We start from the raw sequence: 18921 nt of genomic DNA on the forward strand, positions 1-18921 counted from the left end.
TGTATTTCAAGACTTTGCTCATTTAGAACAGTCACTAAACTCCTGCAGCGTCAGAGAGCGAAGAACCATCGGCTCAGTTGTGATGATGTGACACGTGTATACTGTGTATACTCGTATTGCAAGACTTTGCTCGTTTAGAACAGTCACTACGCTCCCGCAGCGTCAGAGAGAGAACCATCGGCTCAGTTGTGATGATGGGACACGTGTATACTGTACGTACTCGTATTGCAAGACTTTGCTCGTTTAGAACAGTTACTAAGCTCCCGCAGCGTCAGAGAGAGAACCATTGGCTCAGTTGTGATGCGTGTATACTGTATGTACTTGTATTGCAAGACATTGCTTGTATATCAAGTTAAAATTTAATGAAATGTTTTTGCTTGTCTTGCAAACCAAGTTACTTGCAATCCAAGGTTTAACTGTATTTAGATCTTAACTGCCTCAATCAGAAGAAAACTTTCTTAATTACTGCTTTTGTTTGAGGTTGAAAAGACAATTTTGAGTCCAAAATTGCTCCAAGAACTTACGCAATCTTTGGTTTTATCCTCCGCTCCTCACAGCTGAGGATCTTCTAGCCTGTGCCAATCGTAACAGTGTCCGGGGTTTTTCCTTCTAAACGCAGCAGGTTCTGGGTTCTAGTTAGTGTGCGCTCAGACAAGTGGAACAATGAACCTGCAAGGGGGGTGTGGTGTGACGGCTTCTTTGGCTTGACCAGATGTCACTATTCCTTTTTAGCACAGGCGTAGGGAAAACATAATTTTTTCTTCTTCCACCAATGGCTCCTGTCCAGGCAGTTAATTTTGACTTGAATCACAAGTGGTAGTTTTAAAGCGTCTGCTTTATTTTCAGGGATTAAGCTATTTACAAAGTCCACAGCCACAGCAAAATCACAAGAGATGTTACATCCTTTTGGATTGCCAGCAGCAAGCATAAATCCTCCGAGCAATGCTTTAGAAACACTTCAGCAAGCTGTTGTCAGGCGTGCAGTCTGGTTAAGAGATATCACAGCTGGGAGGGATGACTTTCCTACCCCCATGAGCTGATGGAATGTCCTTCCCAGGTGAATTGCACAGTCACAGGTTCTGAAATTACGGTGACCCATCAATTGAGCACAGGACAAAAGCGCTTCTACAAAGATGCACCGACAACTGCGCGGTCCCGCCGCTTTAAACCCGTAACGTTAGTGCTGTGAGAGGGAGTGGAGGGGAACCCCCCACTACATGTACAAGTCCCCGTGCTCCCATTGGGGGTGTATGTGTGGGGGGAACACTCCCCCACGCTGAAAAACTCCCAAGCACAGAAAACTGAACGGAAAACGGAAGTTTTCAGTGTACTTGGGGGGGGGGGGTTCCCCCTCAAATCCCCCCAACGGGAATGCGAGGACTTCTATATTTACTGGGGGACTTCCCCCATACCCCCCATAGCGCTAACGGTAAGGCTTTAAAGTGGCGGGACCAGCGGCGCACAATTGTCGGCACGTCTTTGTCCAGTGCGCTTTATTTATGGAACCGAAATTACACTTGGGGTATCTGCTGACATTCCCTGACGGAAGAAGAGGGTCTGTTTAACAGTCCTAGGGCGATATGCTGGAAACAATAGCACAGTGATAACAGGCGCTGATTTTTTTGGCATGGTCCTGTGGAGGGGGGGGGGAAAACCCTTCTGCATCCTCCGCAGATCTCGCCACATACAAAGAGAACAAGGAATTTCTCGGGATGGCAAGCAAGGGTTTAAACACATAAAGGTCTGTTCCCAAAATGGTGTTCTCTATTATATCGTGGTTGCGCTTTGTCAGGGCTTCATTCCAATGTCATTTTTTACCTCTGCTGCCTTTTATCCTGCACTCCCCGCTCTAGGTGGAGAGCTCTTTCTGCTGCTTTGGAAAGTCAAAGGCAGCCATTATTGAAGAATCTGTAGGTTTTATTTCATAGGTGTTTTGATATTGTTTTTAAGAGTGATATGTATATTTGTTTTTGTTTTATGCACGTTTATATGGAAACCGCTGCGACTCCAGGCGTTATACAGAGTTTTTAAAAATAAATAAATCGAGTACTGTGAGGGAATGGTAAAGAGGATTGGGTACGAATCTAACATTAAAAAGCAAGCCTATCACTAGGCACCCACATTTTAAGCACCGGTTGAGTGGGTAAACATCCAGAATACCTGTACACTTATTTATTGTGGAGAGGTCCAGGAGGCGGTGGTGGGTCAGAGTTGGCCCTAAAGTTAATAGCAAATTTTTCTTATTTGCGATCTGGCTTTGCCCCTTATCCCCTGCGAATAATAATAACTTTATTCTTGTATACCGCCATACCCAGGGAGTTCTAGGCGGTTCACATCAATTAAACAAAGTTTAATAAGAAATTACAATAAACTAGAATTACAAAAGTAATGTAGATATTCAGGTGAGCATGAGGAGGGGAGTTTTCACAACAGATAAACAAAAATTTAATAAGAACTTAAAATTGATCATAATTACAAGCAATGAGGTGGTTAAGGTGAGCATGAGAGGGGGAGGGATTGTACAGGTCATTGGAGGTAGTGAGATGGGGGAAATCAAAAAGGGGGGGGGACCGGGAGAGTTGGGTCGTTTGAGGAAGGGTGAAAGAAGTGATAGAGAGGGGATTAGGGATTTTGAGCGTGGAATAAGTGAGTTTTGAGTATTTTTCGGAAATCCAGGTAGGAGTGGGCCTTGAGCAGAATTTGGGCTAGCCAAGGGTTCTGTTTGAAGGGGGCAGTGTACTTAAATTTCAGATAGGTCGCTACGTGCAAACGAAAGAGATAATAAGACCTTATTTTGTGAGAAGGCTTTTGTTCCATTAATTTAGGATTTGAAAGGGCCTTTGTTTTCCTCTCTAAAGCCTTGGAGGAAGAGATGAGTATTCTATGCAGCTATAAATCATAGATGCTGGTTATTTCCTAAGAGATGCGGAGTCATGATTTCAATTTAGGCATCTTTTTTTTTGCTTTTAGTAACTATTCCCCCCTCCCCCAACATTACTGCGTTCAGCCTTTGACCTATGTGTTTTAGGAAAAAAGAATGAGACCGAGCGGCTTGTGAAGGGTTTAAATAGCCTTTCTTGTGTCAGTGAACAGATAGTTTGGATAGCACTTGGATGGAATGAGTTTTGGGCTTATTGAATGTCACAGAAAGAGCTCATAGCTGGAAATTTTAATGTAGAACGCAATACTCTGCCCTCTTAAGGTGCAGATAACAATTGGAAAGGGAAAAGAACAAATCGTGATCCAAAGCAAAATTAATCATATAACAGATTAGTTGTATCACAAATCATAAGTGAAAGAATCGCCAACAGAGCTTTGACATTAAGACTAGTACGCATGATAAGAAAAGTTTCAAGTTTATTTGATTATTTGATTAAACGCCTATCCAAAATACTAAGCATTGTACAATAATAATTAAAACATTAACAAAAGTACACAGAGACTAACAATCTTAACATACTTCGGGGTTGTTTTTTTTTGTTTTTTGTTATTAATCTACAAGGACACAATAGGAAAAAGGGGGGGGGGAGAACTACAATATTTATTAAGAAAAGATACAGCAAAGGAAAGAACAATGGGACGGGAAAAAATCAAGAGTAACTGGACTTGAAACGAATAGTCAATTGTAGGCATCTTTAAAAAAGAAACATTTTAAACTATTTTTAAATTTCTGTAAATTATGTTCAGATCGTATATATATATATAGGAAGAGAATTCCAAATCGTGGGGGCGGTTACTGAAAAGATTGTATTACCAATGGTCCATCTAGTCCTCACGGTGGCCAATCCAGGTCGCTAGTAATTTTAAAAAGTATGGGAAACATAAAATCCAGAGTATAAGGTATCCAGTAATAAGCTAAATCCTGTAACATCAAAGCCTGAACCTTGGCTGTAAATAACCCACTCCCTGTAGATTAGATGAGGACAGCTGAACTTAGATATTCCACAGTTAAGCTCAGCCTAGTTCAGGGATCTCAAAGTCCCTCCTTGAGGGCCGCAATCCAGTCGGGTTTTCAGGATTTCCCCAATGAATATGCATTGAAAGCAATGCATGCACATAGATCTCATGCCTATTCATGGGGGAAATCCTGAAAACCCGACTGGATTGCGGCCCTCAAGGAAGGACTTTGAGACCCCTGGCCTAGTGGGACTTCGAAGCTGGGATTCAAAAATCCTGCTGCTGCTTTTTATGAACTTGTCTACTAAAGTCATTTAACCTTGTGTTGTCTCGGGTTAGGGTTCACATACAAAGCGATTTTAATGGCCCACAAACTGCTCTTGACCAGATATATTACTTGTACGGGGCTGTCTACTGATATTCAGAGGCACTTAACTGGTTCATTCAGCTCAGTATCGCCACTATCCACTAAAATTGTAGCTGGCTATTTTGTGGACGCTCCGATGACAGAGTTGGCAGTTGTGCAGTTGGGAGCCGATATTGAGCCCTCAATCGCCTAAGTTAAATAGCCAAATCCAGCTGCATAGAACTCGGTCCTATCTTTATGCAGTTAAGGTGATGAATACTTCACCTTATCGTATAAGAGAGAGCCAGCTACATAAACCTGGTTAAACTATTTTGATGATTGGGTTCAAACTTTGTAAGTGAATGGAGAGAGAAGGACAAAGGTTGATGAGTAGGTCAACGATGGGAGCTGGTTAAGGCTAGAAAGTTCCAAGTCCAGGCCAGAGGTCCCAAGTTGTTCAAAATAGGTTACTTGTTTGAGGTCCTCATATATTGGTCTAACTTAGTTATTCTGCTGCCTGCTCTTCACCTTTAAGAACATAAAGAGTAGCCTTCCTGGGTCAGACCAATGGTCCGTCAAGGCCAGTAGCCCGTTCTCACGGTGGCTAATCCAGGTCACTAGTACCTGGCCAAAACCCAAGGAGTAGCAACATTACATACAGAATCCCAAAGAATAGCCAGATTCCAGAGCAAGCAGTGGCTTCCCCCATATCTTTCTCAATAACAGACTATGGACTTTTCCTCCAGGAACTTGTCCAAACCTTTCTTAAAACCAGCTATGCGTTCCAGAGCTTAACTATCCTCTGAGTGAAAAAATATTTCCTCCTGTTGGTTTTAAAAGTATTTCCCTGCAACTTCATCGAATGCCCCCTAGTCTTTGTCATTTTTGACGGAGTGAAAAATCATTCTACTCAACTCAGGATTTTGTAGACTTCAATCATATCTCCCCTCAGCCGTCTCTTTTCCAAGCTGAAGAGCCCTAACCTTTATTTATTAGGAGTGATAAATGTCTCCAAATACCAAGCCCTCAGCAGTGTTGCTTGGCCATAAGACAAATACATCTTTTTGCTATGTGAGAAGCAGGTCTCTGACGCTGGCTGTATGACTAATGCAGTCTGAAATGACTCTGCAATCATGCTAGAATAAGGAAAACAACATTGTGTTAGCAGGGTTGGAGCCTGACTATAACCATCGTATAAATAGGGAGGTTTTATTTTATACAAGCTCTTAAAGTGCAGGAATATGGTATAGAAAATGTTCTGCTCACTAGTATGCCCAAAACAAAGATCCAGTTTGGTCCCCTGGATGGTATTTGTTACATGCTGAAATGAATTCTCATTGCTGTAGTGAAGGTGATTCTCTGAGGGGTCAGGATGAAGACCAGCTATGAGGATGCACATTTTATTTAATCTCTTTCTGCAGAGAAAATGTGAGATATATATTAATAATTCTTGAATATTTTGGTTTAACTGGGAAATCATGATGGTGCAGTGTTAATACATTTATCCATGACATCCTGTTTGTCTGTCTTTGCCTGTTTAGATTGTAAGCTCTTTCGAGCAGGGACTGTTTTCTTATTCTTTGTGACTTTGTGCAGCGCTGCGTGTGTCTGGTAGCGCTATAGAAATAATTAAAAGTAGTAGTAGTAGTGTGAAGAATTTCAGTCTTTGGGAAGCAGAGCCGAGATTGTGATGTCATAATGCCTCATTCCACCAATAGGAGCCAACCTCATCAGTGATGTCACAATGGCTTGATTGTCCTGGACTCCCCTCTGCCCTCCAACCCAGCCAGCAGATTAACCGTTCTCCTTAACTGTATCCGTGACAGTCTGTTTGTCTGTCTTGGCTGTTTAGATTGTAAGCTCTTTCGAGCAGGGACTGTTTTCTTCTGCAGTGCTGTTGAACTGATTGCTTTTTATGATTTTTTTTTCAATATTGCCTGTTTAACCAGGTTTGTTTCTGGTCATCTGCTTTATTGTAATCCGCCAGGAACTCATAAGGGCCATGGCAGAATATAAAAAGCTTTGTAATGTCGTGTAGTGCCCATGTATGCATAAATGCCAGTTAAGACATGCATAAAGGCGCACACCCATTTCTAGCATTGCCTTGATGCCTTTACTCAGCAGCAGTGTTCCTTTTAAGCTGAGTGAGAGTTCTTCAATGGCCAGTGGGGGGCAGTGCTTCAGTATTGCCTTTTCAGTCACTAGGGAGAGGCAGGTTCTCTGGAGTGCCGCACAACTTGCTGATCCCTAGCTATTGAAAATGTGATATTGAAACAGCACCACCCACTGGTTGGAATGTAGGTGGAGGACTCCCGCACAACTTAGAAGCAATATTGATCAGCAGTTCCTAAACCTCTCCCATGATCTCCCACAGCCAAACAGGTTTTCAGGATATCTGCAATGAATATGCATGAGATGGATTTGCATCTACTATTTTATGCAAATCTCTCATATATATTCCCTATGGAGCTCCTGAAAAACCAAGTGGGGGGAAGAAGTCAGGTCAGTAGGACAGTTTTGGGAACTTCTGGCTTAACTGACTATTTATATCTATTTATTTGCTCATTCCCAAAACAAGTCTCACTTCCAGCTTCATCCTGGAGCAAATCCCAGGCCACAGGAATGTCTGCTTGGCAGCGTACAGGCTGAGACTATCAACCAGTAACTCTTCAACTGACTTGTTTCCTCTCTGTTGTCGAGATGCCCATAGATGTACCCAGGGAGGAGTAGCCTAATGATTAATGCAGCGCCTAAGACCCAAGGGATCTGGGTTTCTTTCCCACTGTATCTCCTTCTGACCTTGGGCAAGACACTTAACACCAGCTTTTAAAAGCCACAGTAGAGGTTTTTACTGGCAAGGCTGGCAAGGTAAACGCTCTCACTTTCATAGAATTTCTTTGAGCATCAGAGCATTTACCTCGCTGGCCTGCAGTAGAAATTTTTACTGCGGCTTTGTAAAATGAGCCCTTAACCCCAGATACAAAACTTAAGAGTGTGAGCTCATTAGGGACAGCGATAAGTACCTGTATATATCATATACTGTATACTCGAATATAAACCAAGATTTTTGGGCCCAAAAATGGGAGTCTCGGTTTATATTTGAGTCATCCAGCTGTGCACTCCCCCTGCCTTCCTTCCGGACCTGTTGCAGGCCTTCTCTGGGTCTGCCTTGAGCCTTGGTGGACCAGCGCTGAACTGGGGCAGGAGCGATCCTCCTCCGTTCTTTCCCCGTGCAGAGTTGACAAAGGAAATGGCTGCCTTGAGTTCCCGTGGCAACCTTGCCAAGACTGATGGAACTCATGGCAGCCATTTTCTTTAGCTGCTCTGCACGGGGCAGGAGCGTAGGAGGATCACTCCTGCTCTGGTTTACCGCTGGACCATCAATACCTATACTTGAATATAATCCCTCAGTTTATACTCGAGTCAACCTATTTTCCCCCCTTTTTTGGGAGAAAAAAGATTATTTTTGTTTATATTTGGATCAGTTTATATTCGCGAATTATACGGTAATATGTAAATTGCTTTAATTGTAACCTCAGAAAGGCGGTGTGCCAAATCCTAATCCCTTCTTGCTCTCTTCTGAAAAGCACTTGTAGGGATAGATTTAATATATAGTGTTATTTTATTCTTGTATACTGCCGCACCACATAGTTTTAGGCGGTTCACATATAGAAGAATTGTACAATCAGTGAATGAAATACAATTGAGTTAAAAATACATTAAGATCAGATTAAGATAGGCATTTAAAAATATCAGTATACAATTTACCAATCAAAATAGAAGCTTCAATTTACAAATTTACCAAACAGCTCAGTTTTCAACAGTTTCCTAAAAGACATATAAGAATAAGCCTGAGAAATAATGGTACATAACCATGAATTCATTTTGCCTGCCTGAAATGTCAATAATTTGTCAAAAAAACACTGGCCACTAAGGTAGTAACTCATAATGGATGTAGCGGTATATAAGAAATAAATTACATTACATTACATTACATAATGGCAGATAATGTGTTCTAAATCTATTATCAAAAACAAGAAAGAAACTGCAGGAATCTTTATTATATGTGCAGTGGCAAATTACCACGAAACAGTGCTTGTTAAGATCAGTTATTGGTATTTAGTTCCACGCACTTCTGGCCCTGTTCTGTAAGGGCCCGAATGTATAAACGGCGCTTAAATCATAGGTGCCTAGGAACGTCGCACCTACTGCATGGCGATCTTGATTTAGACGCCACACATAGAATCGCACCTAGAGTGAACTTGTTAGGTGCCGCTGTCTCGTATTCGAGTCCTAGGCGACTCGATAAACATCATCAAGTTTTCTTGGAAGAATACAGAAGTAGGTTTCTGGGCCTTCTGTGCAGTATAAATTCGATGTTGTCGCATCAAAACGCGATTCTTCGCCTCCAGCGCTGCCCATCTGCTGCTGCCCAGACGGGTGGTACTTCGTTAGTCTGAAACCTGCTGGTAGTGAAGCTACCGACGGCATAGCTTTCAGCTTCACAGATGACCACAAGCCCCAGTGGCATGACAAGCCCATGTACCACGACTGGAAAGAGTGAATATGGCATGCCCGGACACCTGGAATGCGCTTCCAGAGGTGGTGATAGGACAGAGTACGGTTTTGGGGTTCAAGAAGGGATTAGATAATTTCCTGAAGGAAAAGGGGATAGAAGGGTATAGATAGAGGACTACTATACAGGTCCTGGACCTGATGGGCCGCCACGTGAGCGGACTGCTGGGCGTGATGGACCTCTGGTCTGACCCAGCAGAGGCACTGCTTATGTTCTTATGCCAGGGTTTTCTTGGCCTAAACACTGGCACCTAAGTTGGACGTCTACCAGTGCTTAAGTCCACTTTAGGCGCCTACAGGCAAAACATGCCCACGATCTCCCCCCCCCCTCCCAATCAACCATACCTACTTTCTGGTAGACGCCTTGTGTTACGTGCCTACCCAGTTAGGCGCTTGCCACCCAATTAATTTAAGCCAATTATAAAGTGCTAATTGTTTGTTATTGGCACGACTAAGCTTTTTAAATAATTAAATTAGACGCCTAGGTTGGTCAGGCTTGCCGATCTAGGGGCCTAGCTATAAGCTTTTATAGAATCAGGGCCTAATTGTGTACTTAGCTTTGGAGGCCATTTATAGAATTTGGAGGGATTGTGTTTGCAGGAAGTGAAGGTGCCTGAGTCATTTGTACAATGCTATGTTCTTTCTCATGTGTGGCTGGATAACACTGTTAGACCGTTGGGTTCGAATGCGAAGTTTCAGAAAGGAAATGTGATTCAGTCAGGTGCACTGCAGCTGCTGACTCAGTGCAATTTGTATCTATCAGGCTGTCTGCTCCTGCAGCATTTCAGTGGCACCAAATGCACGATTGCTCTCAGAGCGAGTAATTTTATGCAATACTTTTTTCTGCATGGAAAGCCTTTTTTTGATATGCGTTTAGAACATCTTATAAAAGGCATTCATTCCCAGAGCACAGTTTGGGCAGAGTGGAGGCAGTGGCGAAGCCAGACACCCAATTTTGGGTGGGCCTTAGCCTAAAGTGGGTGGGCACGAGAACCCCACCTCTCACCTGGCATCTCTCCTCCTCACCCCAGCAGGTGATCTGGTGTCTCTAAACCTTGTGTACCTTTTTAAATAATTTATTTGTTCACCGTGACTCGCACACATTGGCTCATTGGTTGGATACCATCAAGAACGACACGGGAATGAACATCAAGCAATTGAAAGAAGCCGTGGAAAACAGGGAAGCATGGCGTGGATTGGCCTACAGCAGGGGTGTCAAAGTCCCTCCTCGAGGGCCGCAATCCAGTCGGGTTTTCAGGATTACCCCAATGAATATGCATGAGATCTATTAGCATACAATGAAATCAGTGCATGCAAATAGATCTCATGCATATTCATTGGGGAAATCCTGAAAACCCGACTGGATTGTGGCCCTTGAGGAGGGACTTTGATACCCCTGGCCTACAGAGTATCCAAGGGTCGGACACGACTGAATGGATAGCAGTAGTGTTTGGTAAATCCAAAGTTGTCCTTATATCTGGGTTCTCTTGACATGCTGAGAGAGATAAATATTGGTTTTGTGTGAGCACGCATTAAATCCCATTTGTTTTTGTAGTTAATGAAGGTTATTTGGGCCAGTGCCTGGATGTCTAGAAAGGCAAGTACATAGTATATGGAAACAAACCAAAGATCAGGGCGAGACAGCAATAAAAATTAGCCTGAGGCAACTAGGGAAGAAGCGGCATCTCCTATTCAGTCCTTCTCTTGGGTAAACTTCCTTTCAGCATCCTTAGAGGAAATTCAGTTTTGATGGCTGGCGTTCCATCCATTTGTGGCAAAGTAAAGGCCTTTGAGACAATCAGTAGTGTTATTTTGCATTTACATTATCTTATGGATGCTTGCTGCCTGGTGTCTTAAGGACTATATGTGATAATTGTGTATATTATACAAGAACGATAAGTCAAATCTTGGGGTTGGGTCAAGAGATTTGAGACATGAGGTCGGCAATGGCATAGACCAGGGCTCTCAACCCAGAATACCTACAATTAATATGCATGAGATACATTTGCATATACTACTTCATTGTATGCAAATCTATCTCATGCATATTCATTGTGGATTTCCTAAAAATCTGACTGCCTAGGTGTAGGGTTATTTAAGGACGGACAGACCCGGATGCATTGCCTAGCTACACCTTGTCCTGCCTCCAACCCTCCCCATTCTGCCTCCAGCTCCGCCCCCAAAAAGCCTCATCTCTTTTTCCCTGACCTTTAGGCTGTGTCTGGAGGGCCTCTTACATGTGCGAATTCGTGAGACATTAGCCACACATGCTTATTGAAGGCCCTCCATATGGGGCTTTCCAAAACCCAGACAAACTGCCGGGTTTTGGAAAGTCTAAAAAGAGGATGTCCATTTTTTCCGGATGTCTGGCAACCCTACTTAGGTGTATCCTGAGGTCTAGGTTGAGAGCCCTTGGCTTACCAGTGGTTCCCAATGAGGTTCACAGAGTGTCACCGAATTTATATGAGATGAGCTGCTGGTGATAGTGATCAGCGCATGTGCAGAATAGACCACGGAAAGAGGCGTTAATGTGCCGGGAAAAGCAATGCTGTAGGCAAACATATTGTGTGTGTGCCTTATTGGAGCGCAATATATGCACACTTCATAGCTCGTGTCACCTTTAATGCATGTGCTCAAGAAGCGCACTTTTAAGATCTTTTTTCCCCCAAAACTACTATATTTTATGTGGATGGTGTATTTATTTATTTTTAATGATGAGTCACAGCTGTTTGCACTTCCGAAGGTGCAGGGGTTCCAGGGAGTGGGGCCCGGGAATGTGTGGGGGGCAGAGATGTCAGGGGGTTGCCAGGGTGTAGAGCTCCGTGGCTCAGCTGATCCTGGCAGGGGAAATCCCCATCAGTTGAGCTGCCAGGAATCCCCAAAACTGGCTCAGCTGATGGGGATTACTCTGCCGCAATCAGCTGATTGGAAGCCTATGGGTTTGTGTTTTTTTTTTTTTTTTTTGCTCTTTGGGTAGTGGGAGGGGGTCGTGACCACTGGGGGGGAGTAAGGGGAGGGGCTAATGCCTTAAATCCTCCAGTGTCTTCTTGTCAGTTTGGGCACCTTTGTGGAACTCGGACACAACTCAAGCTGCCGGCGTCTAAGTTCCCTCTAGGAAAGCTTTGATTATGGCTGGGGTACGTCCAGGTTGAAGCCCGCCCGATTCCCGCCCATAACACACCTCCCAACACGCCCCTTTGCTCTCCGGATGCACGGCAGCTTAGAAGTGCCGCTGCACGTCCAGAAGGTTGGTTTTGATTATCGGCTCTTGGAGTTCCCTGCTATTAGGACGCCCAAGTGCCGACTTGGCTGGTTTTTGGACATTTTAAAGTTTTGATTATGAGCCCCGTTGCTTTTATCTGCTCATCTATGGAAAGACATAAGAACCATTTCCTTTTATAGAAATTGGTTTTGTCTTTCACTGTACATTGGCTTTCAAGGACTGCTGTGCCAAGACCCTGTTTTGAATCATGTTCATCTGAATGATGTTTACCTTAGGCTTGGCTCTTCGCGGTTCTACGCAGGGCTGTTTTTGTTTGTTTGGAAACAATGAGAAATGAAGATATTGATCAAATCTTTGCATAAGTTTCATACAGTACAAAAACAAGCACTTCCGTTTTGGTCTCAGCACAGGGGGAAGAGTGTGGTGGTGGTTAGAGCTAGAGCCTCGGCACCCTGAGGGTGTGGGTTCAAACCCAGCACCACTTCCTGTGACCCTGGGCAAGTCACTTAATCCCCCCCCCCCCTCCCATTGCCACAGGTACGTTAGATAAATTGTGAGTCCACCAGGAGAGACAGGGAAAAAATGCTTGTAAACTGTTCTTAGCGCCCTTGGGAGAACAGTATAGAAAACTGAATAAATAAATATACATACCCATGTTGACTTGCTGGTTGAAGTTTTCAAAGAGGGATCAGGCACGTTTGTCATAGTCTAAACCATTGGTTCCCAACCCTGTCCTGGAAGACAGCCAGTCAGTCAGGTTTTCAGGATAACCCTAATGAATATGCATGGAACAAATTTGCACGCTTGCCACCTCCATGATATGCAAATCTCTCTTATGCACATTCATTAGGGCTGTCCCGAAAACTTGACTTGACTGGTGGTCCTCCAGGATAGGGTTGGGAACCACTGGTTTAGACTATACTAAAACTCCAGATCATGTTGCACCCTCCAGCATTCAGGAACTAAGGGCACCTCTGTTGAACAAGCATTACTGAATCAGCATGATAATATTTTCTGTTCCTGTTCCTCATACGCTCTTCTGCTGGTATACATCAGCTCCTGGGTTTTGTTTTTGGGCTGTCCAAGTCATGGTGGCCTCTCTTGTATTACTAACCAGAACCTTTGCCAGGCTGCTCCATCGGCTCATGAGGAAGCTAGCAGCTGATAGCTTTGGTCAACGCGTAGACTTGATTTCCCGTTTGAGGGCCGCTTCTGATGGCTCTTAAATGAATTTGGCAAAATAGATTCATCTTCAAAATTACCATCCTGAGTCGTCGTTGCTGGCTATCGATATGTACACCCTTGCTAAGTCTCTAGTAATTGTTAAAACTGCTAACATTACTATAACTTAGCTATCTACTTGTTGGAACATGTAGAGGAAATGTTCAACAAGTAGATAGCTACGTTTGATTTGAAAGCCCTGAAGAAGTGGTGATAGTTAAGACGAAACGATCGTCGGCAATAGTTATTGAACTTGACTTTGCTTGTATTGAGTACTTAAGTGCCTGCCTAGTTTTTTTGTTTTTCCATTAAATGGGGTGTTGATGTGCTTTATAACTTTGTAATCTTACCCCCCAACCCTTCAGTTTAAGTTTTTGTCTGGTGCCCAAAATTAGGCACAAAATCTATACTGAACTAGTATTCTATAAAAGGCGCTCTGTGCAGTTGACTCTCTGTTAACCAGAACTCAAGCAACCAGAAAATAAAAATCAAAGAAATATTGTAATACTTTAAATAAAAATGAAAATAAAATCAATTTCTGGCAGAAATTTAAGTGTAAACTTGGCACACCACACCCGAGTACGCCCATGCTTTGCCTACCACATGTCCGGTAATTTGTCTGGAACAGTTTATGGTATGCCATAGGATGGGGTATAGTATTAGTATTTAATATTAGTTAGGCCTATTTTTAATAGTAACTCTCAAGCAACCAGAAACTACATTTATCCAGCATCTATGAATCCCCATGTGTGCCGGTTAGCTGAGAGTCTACTGTACTAGTTTAGTATAGATCAGTGGTCTCAAACTCGTGGCCCAGGGGCCACATGCGGCCCGCCAGGTACTATTTTGAGGCCCTCGGTATGTTTATCATAATCACAAGAGTAAAATCAAACAGTTTCTTGATCGTATGTCTCTTTAGCTATAAATGACAATATTATTATTAAGACTTAGCCAAAAGGAAAGATTTATAATCTATAAAGAGTTTTACCTCATGCAAAATTGTCATTTCTTTAATAAGACATTAACTATTTTTTCCGAGGCCCTCCAAGTACCTACAAATCCCAAATGTGGCCCTGCAAAGGGTTTGAGTTTGAGACCACTGGTGTAGATCATCCGGGCGCCTAACCAATCCTCGTCTCGTCCCCCCCCCCTCTCCCGCCGCCACAAACACACACACACACACCAGGTATTGTAAGTTGCCTATATAAATTTTATCCTATGAACTTTAGAAGAAAGGTCTCTGGCAAAATGTATGTCCTTTGGTAATCATAGGAATAGCTATACTGGATTAGACCAAAGGTTCATCTGGTCCAGTAACCAGTTTCTACAATGGCCAATCCTGGTCACAAGTAAATGGCAGAAACTTGCGACATTCTAGAATCCCAAAGAGGAGCAAGATTCCGGATTCCCAAATAGTAGCAACTTTCCATGCTATCGATTCAGGGCAAGCAGTGGATTCCCCATGTCTGTCTCAGCAGCAGATAGTAAATGTGAAATACACTTCTCCCTCCGAATCCGCGGGTTTAGTACCCACAAATTTGGTTATTTGCGATTTTTGCCCCAGACCTCCCCCTTATTTTTTTAATGCAGAAACGCTGCTTCCTGGATCTTCCCCAGACCTTACCTGGTGGTCTAGCGGTGATGCGGGCCAGGAGCGATCTTCCTACGCTCCTGCTCCGTGCAGAGCCATCATCAAAAATGGCTGCCGTGAGTTCCCGTGGCCTTATGGCAGTCATTTTTGATGATGGCTCTGCACGGGGCAGGAGCGTAGGAAGATCGTTCCTGCCCCGCGTCACAGGTCTGGGGAAGGTTCGGGACGCAGGAGGGAGGCAGGGATGGGTCAGATTCTGCCCTAAAAGATATCTGCGATTTTTTTTCCATATTCACGGGCCGGCTCTGCCCCTAACCCCCATGAATATTGAGGGAAGAGTGTAGCGAGATCATTCTTCACATAACTTATTTCATCTTAAGCTTGGAAAACCGGCAGAAAAGATTGTAAACGAAGGTCCTTTTGCTACGGAATAGATCTGGATTGAAGTGCTTTCCTTTCAGGGGGGAAACATAAGTTTTGCTTCCCGGAGGATGCAAGATCCTTTCCAGACGATGGCCCATGAAGAAGTGAAGACCCTGGTGATAAAGAGGGGAGGAGGGCAAGGGCTGACTCCTTGAATTACCTGCATAGATAAGATCAGGCCCCGGCCATCATTCAAAAGAAGTTCTTCATTGATTAATCAATCCTGCCAAGGAACCTTTTTATGAAATTGAGAGTTCCCTAGGGGATAAAAAGAGCAGTTGCACTTCCGTGTCTCATCTTAATCTGCAATAAATGAAACTCAAAGCCGGGAGGTTGAGATCCAGGATAGTCTGTTGGAGAGAAGGAAGGCTTCTAACAACAGTGCCAGGATACGCCATGTAGCACAAAAAGAAGTTACATAAGAGTATCCTAATGGTTAGAACAGTGGGTTAAGAACCAGGGGAATGGGGTTCAATCCCCACTGTGACACTGGGTGAGTCAGTTAACCCTCCATTGCCCCCTGTATAGATCGTAAGCCCTAGGGACAGAGAAAGTAGCTGCATTTGAACTGCTTTGGCGAACAAAATGATAAAAGCATCCCCCTATTCCAAAAGGGGGGAACATTGCTTTAAGTAGTTTTTGGTTTCTTCATTTGATTTTTAGGGAACCTTATTTGTGTGGTGCCTTTGTGTTTCTTTCCCTAGGGTTTTAGAACTTCTTGGAGAATGTCCACTGCCGGTTTCACAAAGCACAGAATCTGGATTTGATTTCCCCGAGATCTTCAGGACCACTTCCTGCCCACCCTGCCGCTATGATCTTGATGAGGTTGATTCGCATTGGCTGGAGCTTGTTAACGTGGAGCTGAAAGAGTTAGGTGAGTATAGTCTTTTGCTTAGGTTTACCAGATTTTACTTTAGTAAAATCTGGGTCTCTAGACACTGCCCTCAGGCCCACTCAATTCCACCCACCCCCGCCCTGTTATGCTCCAATCCTGCCCCAACCCTGCCCCCCGCTGCTTGCTCTTGTCGGGCATGAGGGCTGCCCGATACGATTTCGAGGAAGCTTTTCAAAGCCTGGACAAAGTACCAGGTTTTTGAAAAGCCATCCGGACCCGTGGACATATCCACGAAAAGAAGTACGTGTCCGGGGAAATCTGGCCATCTGGTAACCCTGCTTTTGCTTCCATGATTTCCGGGGCTACCAGGATGGTCAACAGGGTTCCCTTAATAGAAGAACCTGAGTGTGTTGTAACTCATTTCTGTTCTGTTATATTACATGGGCATACACTTCTACCATCCGGTGCTGAGTTAGGTTATTTCTTGCTTTCACTTCTGGGTACAATTCTTGAATCTGGGACTGGGGATTCTGTAGAGGCAGTGTGCCCAAACCCATCAGGGTGAAATGGGGGCAATTGGGTGCTTCCAGCCTTTGCACATAACCAGAATCTAGGGACTAGATACATCATACCACGTGTTGAGAGCTGGCTGATGAATGTCGCTGTGGTGGCTGACCTTGATTGGAGGGAGAGTGTGGCGCAGTGGTAAAAGCTACAGCCTCGGCACCCTAAGGTTGTGGGTTCGAGCCCATGCTGCTCCTTGTGACCCTGGGCAAGCCACTGACGGCAGCCATTCAGGGAGCGGTGCGGGGGCCAGGCAGGTGTGTGCAAAAAGCTTGCGCCTGCATTGTGCGCCGCTCTGCCGTAAGAGATGAGGACTCGGAGGCAGCCGTCCAGTGAGGGAGGGGCAGGAGCGTGGAAAGCTCCTGCCGATACAGCGCTGGACCTTCGGAATTTAAAAAAGTACGGGGGCCCTGCCTGCCTGCCACTAGGCCTGCCTTTCCTGTGCCCTGTCCTGGCCTACCACTAGACCACCAGAGGTAAGACAGGGTTCAGGGCAGGGCAGTAGGACAGAGTACGCCATTTGGTTCAGAAATTTTTTTTCCTTGGTTTTTCCTTCTCTACAGGTAGGTGCGTCTTATGGTCAAGTGTATCTTATAGAGCGAAAAATACAGTAGTTAATGATTGAATGGAATTCAGATCTAGCCTGAGGTTCTGGGAGACTTTTTAATGTACCATAATTAGGTGGTTGTTTTTTCTGCCCTTCCCAGCCCACTTCAGAGGCTACCTGGAACTCAAAATCAGGAGCCGTGCCTTCCACCCAGAGCATGGCTACATGGGCTGTGACCATAAAGTCTCCAGTCCAGCTGAAAGGTGTAAGCCAAAAGGAAAAGCATTTGAGCCGGGATTGTAAACGGAGAGATGCTTACGTATCTTTTGAAGAGGACCGAAAGGACGCCAGGGTTAGAATTGTTTGCAGATTTAGATAGCAAATCATACTACGATGACATACAGCTAATGAACACCAGCTTCTGTTCTTCGGCTCCTTAAAGGACGTCACGATAAGAAACCTTTCCGGGAAGCAGCTGCTGCAAAAAGCACCTGAAAATTCTGGCTTTCCTAAAAGTTGACGACATTTTGCAAAGATCACAGCTGTGCATCGAATCCTCGTTGACCTGTTCGGGGCTTGTGACAGCCAGTTTGAATCCTGCCGAGCTGTTAACTTAACACACGCTGCCCGGTTCTCGGTTTCATCGACGGTCTGTACAACAGCAGAAGCCATTCCTTTTCAAGTTTCAAGTTTATTAAAATTTTTGATTAATCGCTTAATCGTACTTCAAAGCGATGAGCATGCATAAAAAAACCCCCAATTAAAATTACAATATTAAAAATAATACATTATTTAAACATAAACATTAAAATAAACTAGAATATACAAACTTAACAAACAAGAACAAAAGGTGAAGGGGATTTGAACTACAAATTATTATAGAAAAGGTGGTCAGGTAAAAACACAAGGTTAGGAATTTAAGATGGATGGTCAATTACAACATTATTAGTAAGTTCAAGATTAAGAATTATTGCTCAAAAGCATCTTTAAAAAGGAATGTTTTTAAATTAGTCTTAAATTTATCAATATTATTTTCTTCTCTTAAATAAATTGGAAGAGAATTCCAGATTTGTGGGGCAGTAACGGAAAAGATAAATTGTCATCTAGTGTTGATGATCTTGAGAGAAGGAATTGTCAGTACATGTTGTTCGTTTGACCGCAATGTTCTGTTTGAGGAGTAAGGAATCAGTGATTTAAAAATAAATGCGGGTGTTTTAAAAAGTATTGATTTAAAAGTGAGTAGGCATAGTTTATAAGTTATTCTATGAGATACCGGAAGCCAATGAGCGTTTTTGAGAAGTGGTGTTACGTGATCAAATTCTTTTGTCTTTGTTATAAGTTTGATGGAAGTATTTTGTATGATTTGTAGACGTCTAATTTCACTTTGTGCAATTCCTTTAAAAAGGGCGTTGCAGTAATCGATTTTAGAGATTACTAAGGAGTGGATAAAGATATTAAGTGATTTAGATTGTGAAAGGGAACAGATTTGACGAAGTCTATAGAAAGATGATTTGACAATACTATCAATATGTTCGTGAAAAGTGAATTTACTGTCAAATATAACTCCTAGGATTTTAATGGTATTAATCAATTGCAAGGGAATATTTTTTATAGTAATAGGGGCAATAAGTTTAGGAGTTTCTTTCCATGGGAAAAGCATCGTCTTTTCCTAATCCAGTAGACTCTGTTAACCAGCATC

The 18921-nt window shown here is 43.5% G+C and overlaps 1 protein-coding gene across 5 annotated transcripts in view; it reads left to right on the top strand.

Annotated features, from left to right (window-relative positions):
• Positions 1–18921, top strand: part of JADE2 (jade family PHD finger 2) — a 164463-nt gene that overhangs the window by 83848 nt on the left and 61694 nt on the right. For all 5 annotated transcript variants that reach the window (XM_033927173.1, XM_033927172.1, XM_033927171.1 and 2 more), the window contains one exon: positions 15981–16150. In XM_033927173.1, coding sequence (XP_033783064.1) covers positions 15981–16150 — 170 coding nt within the window. The remainder of the gene's footprint in view (positions 1–15980; positions 16151–18921) is intronic.

Source organism: Geotrypetes seraphini, chromosome 18, assembly GCF_902459505.1.
Source record: "Geotrypetes seraphini chromosome 18, aGeoSer1.1, whole genome shotgun sequence".
Lineage (NCBI taxonomy): Eukaryota > Metazoa > Chordata > Amphibia > Gymnophiona > Dermophiidae > Geotrypetes > Geotrypetes seraphini.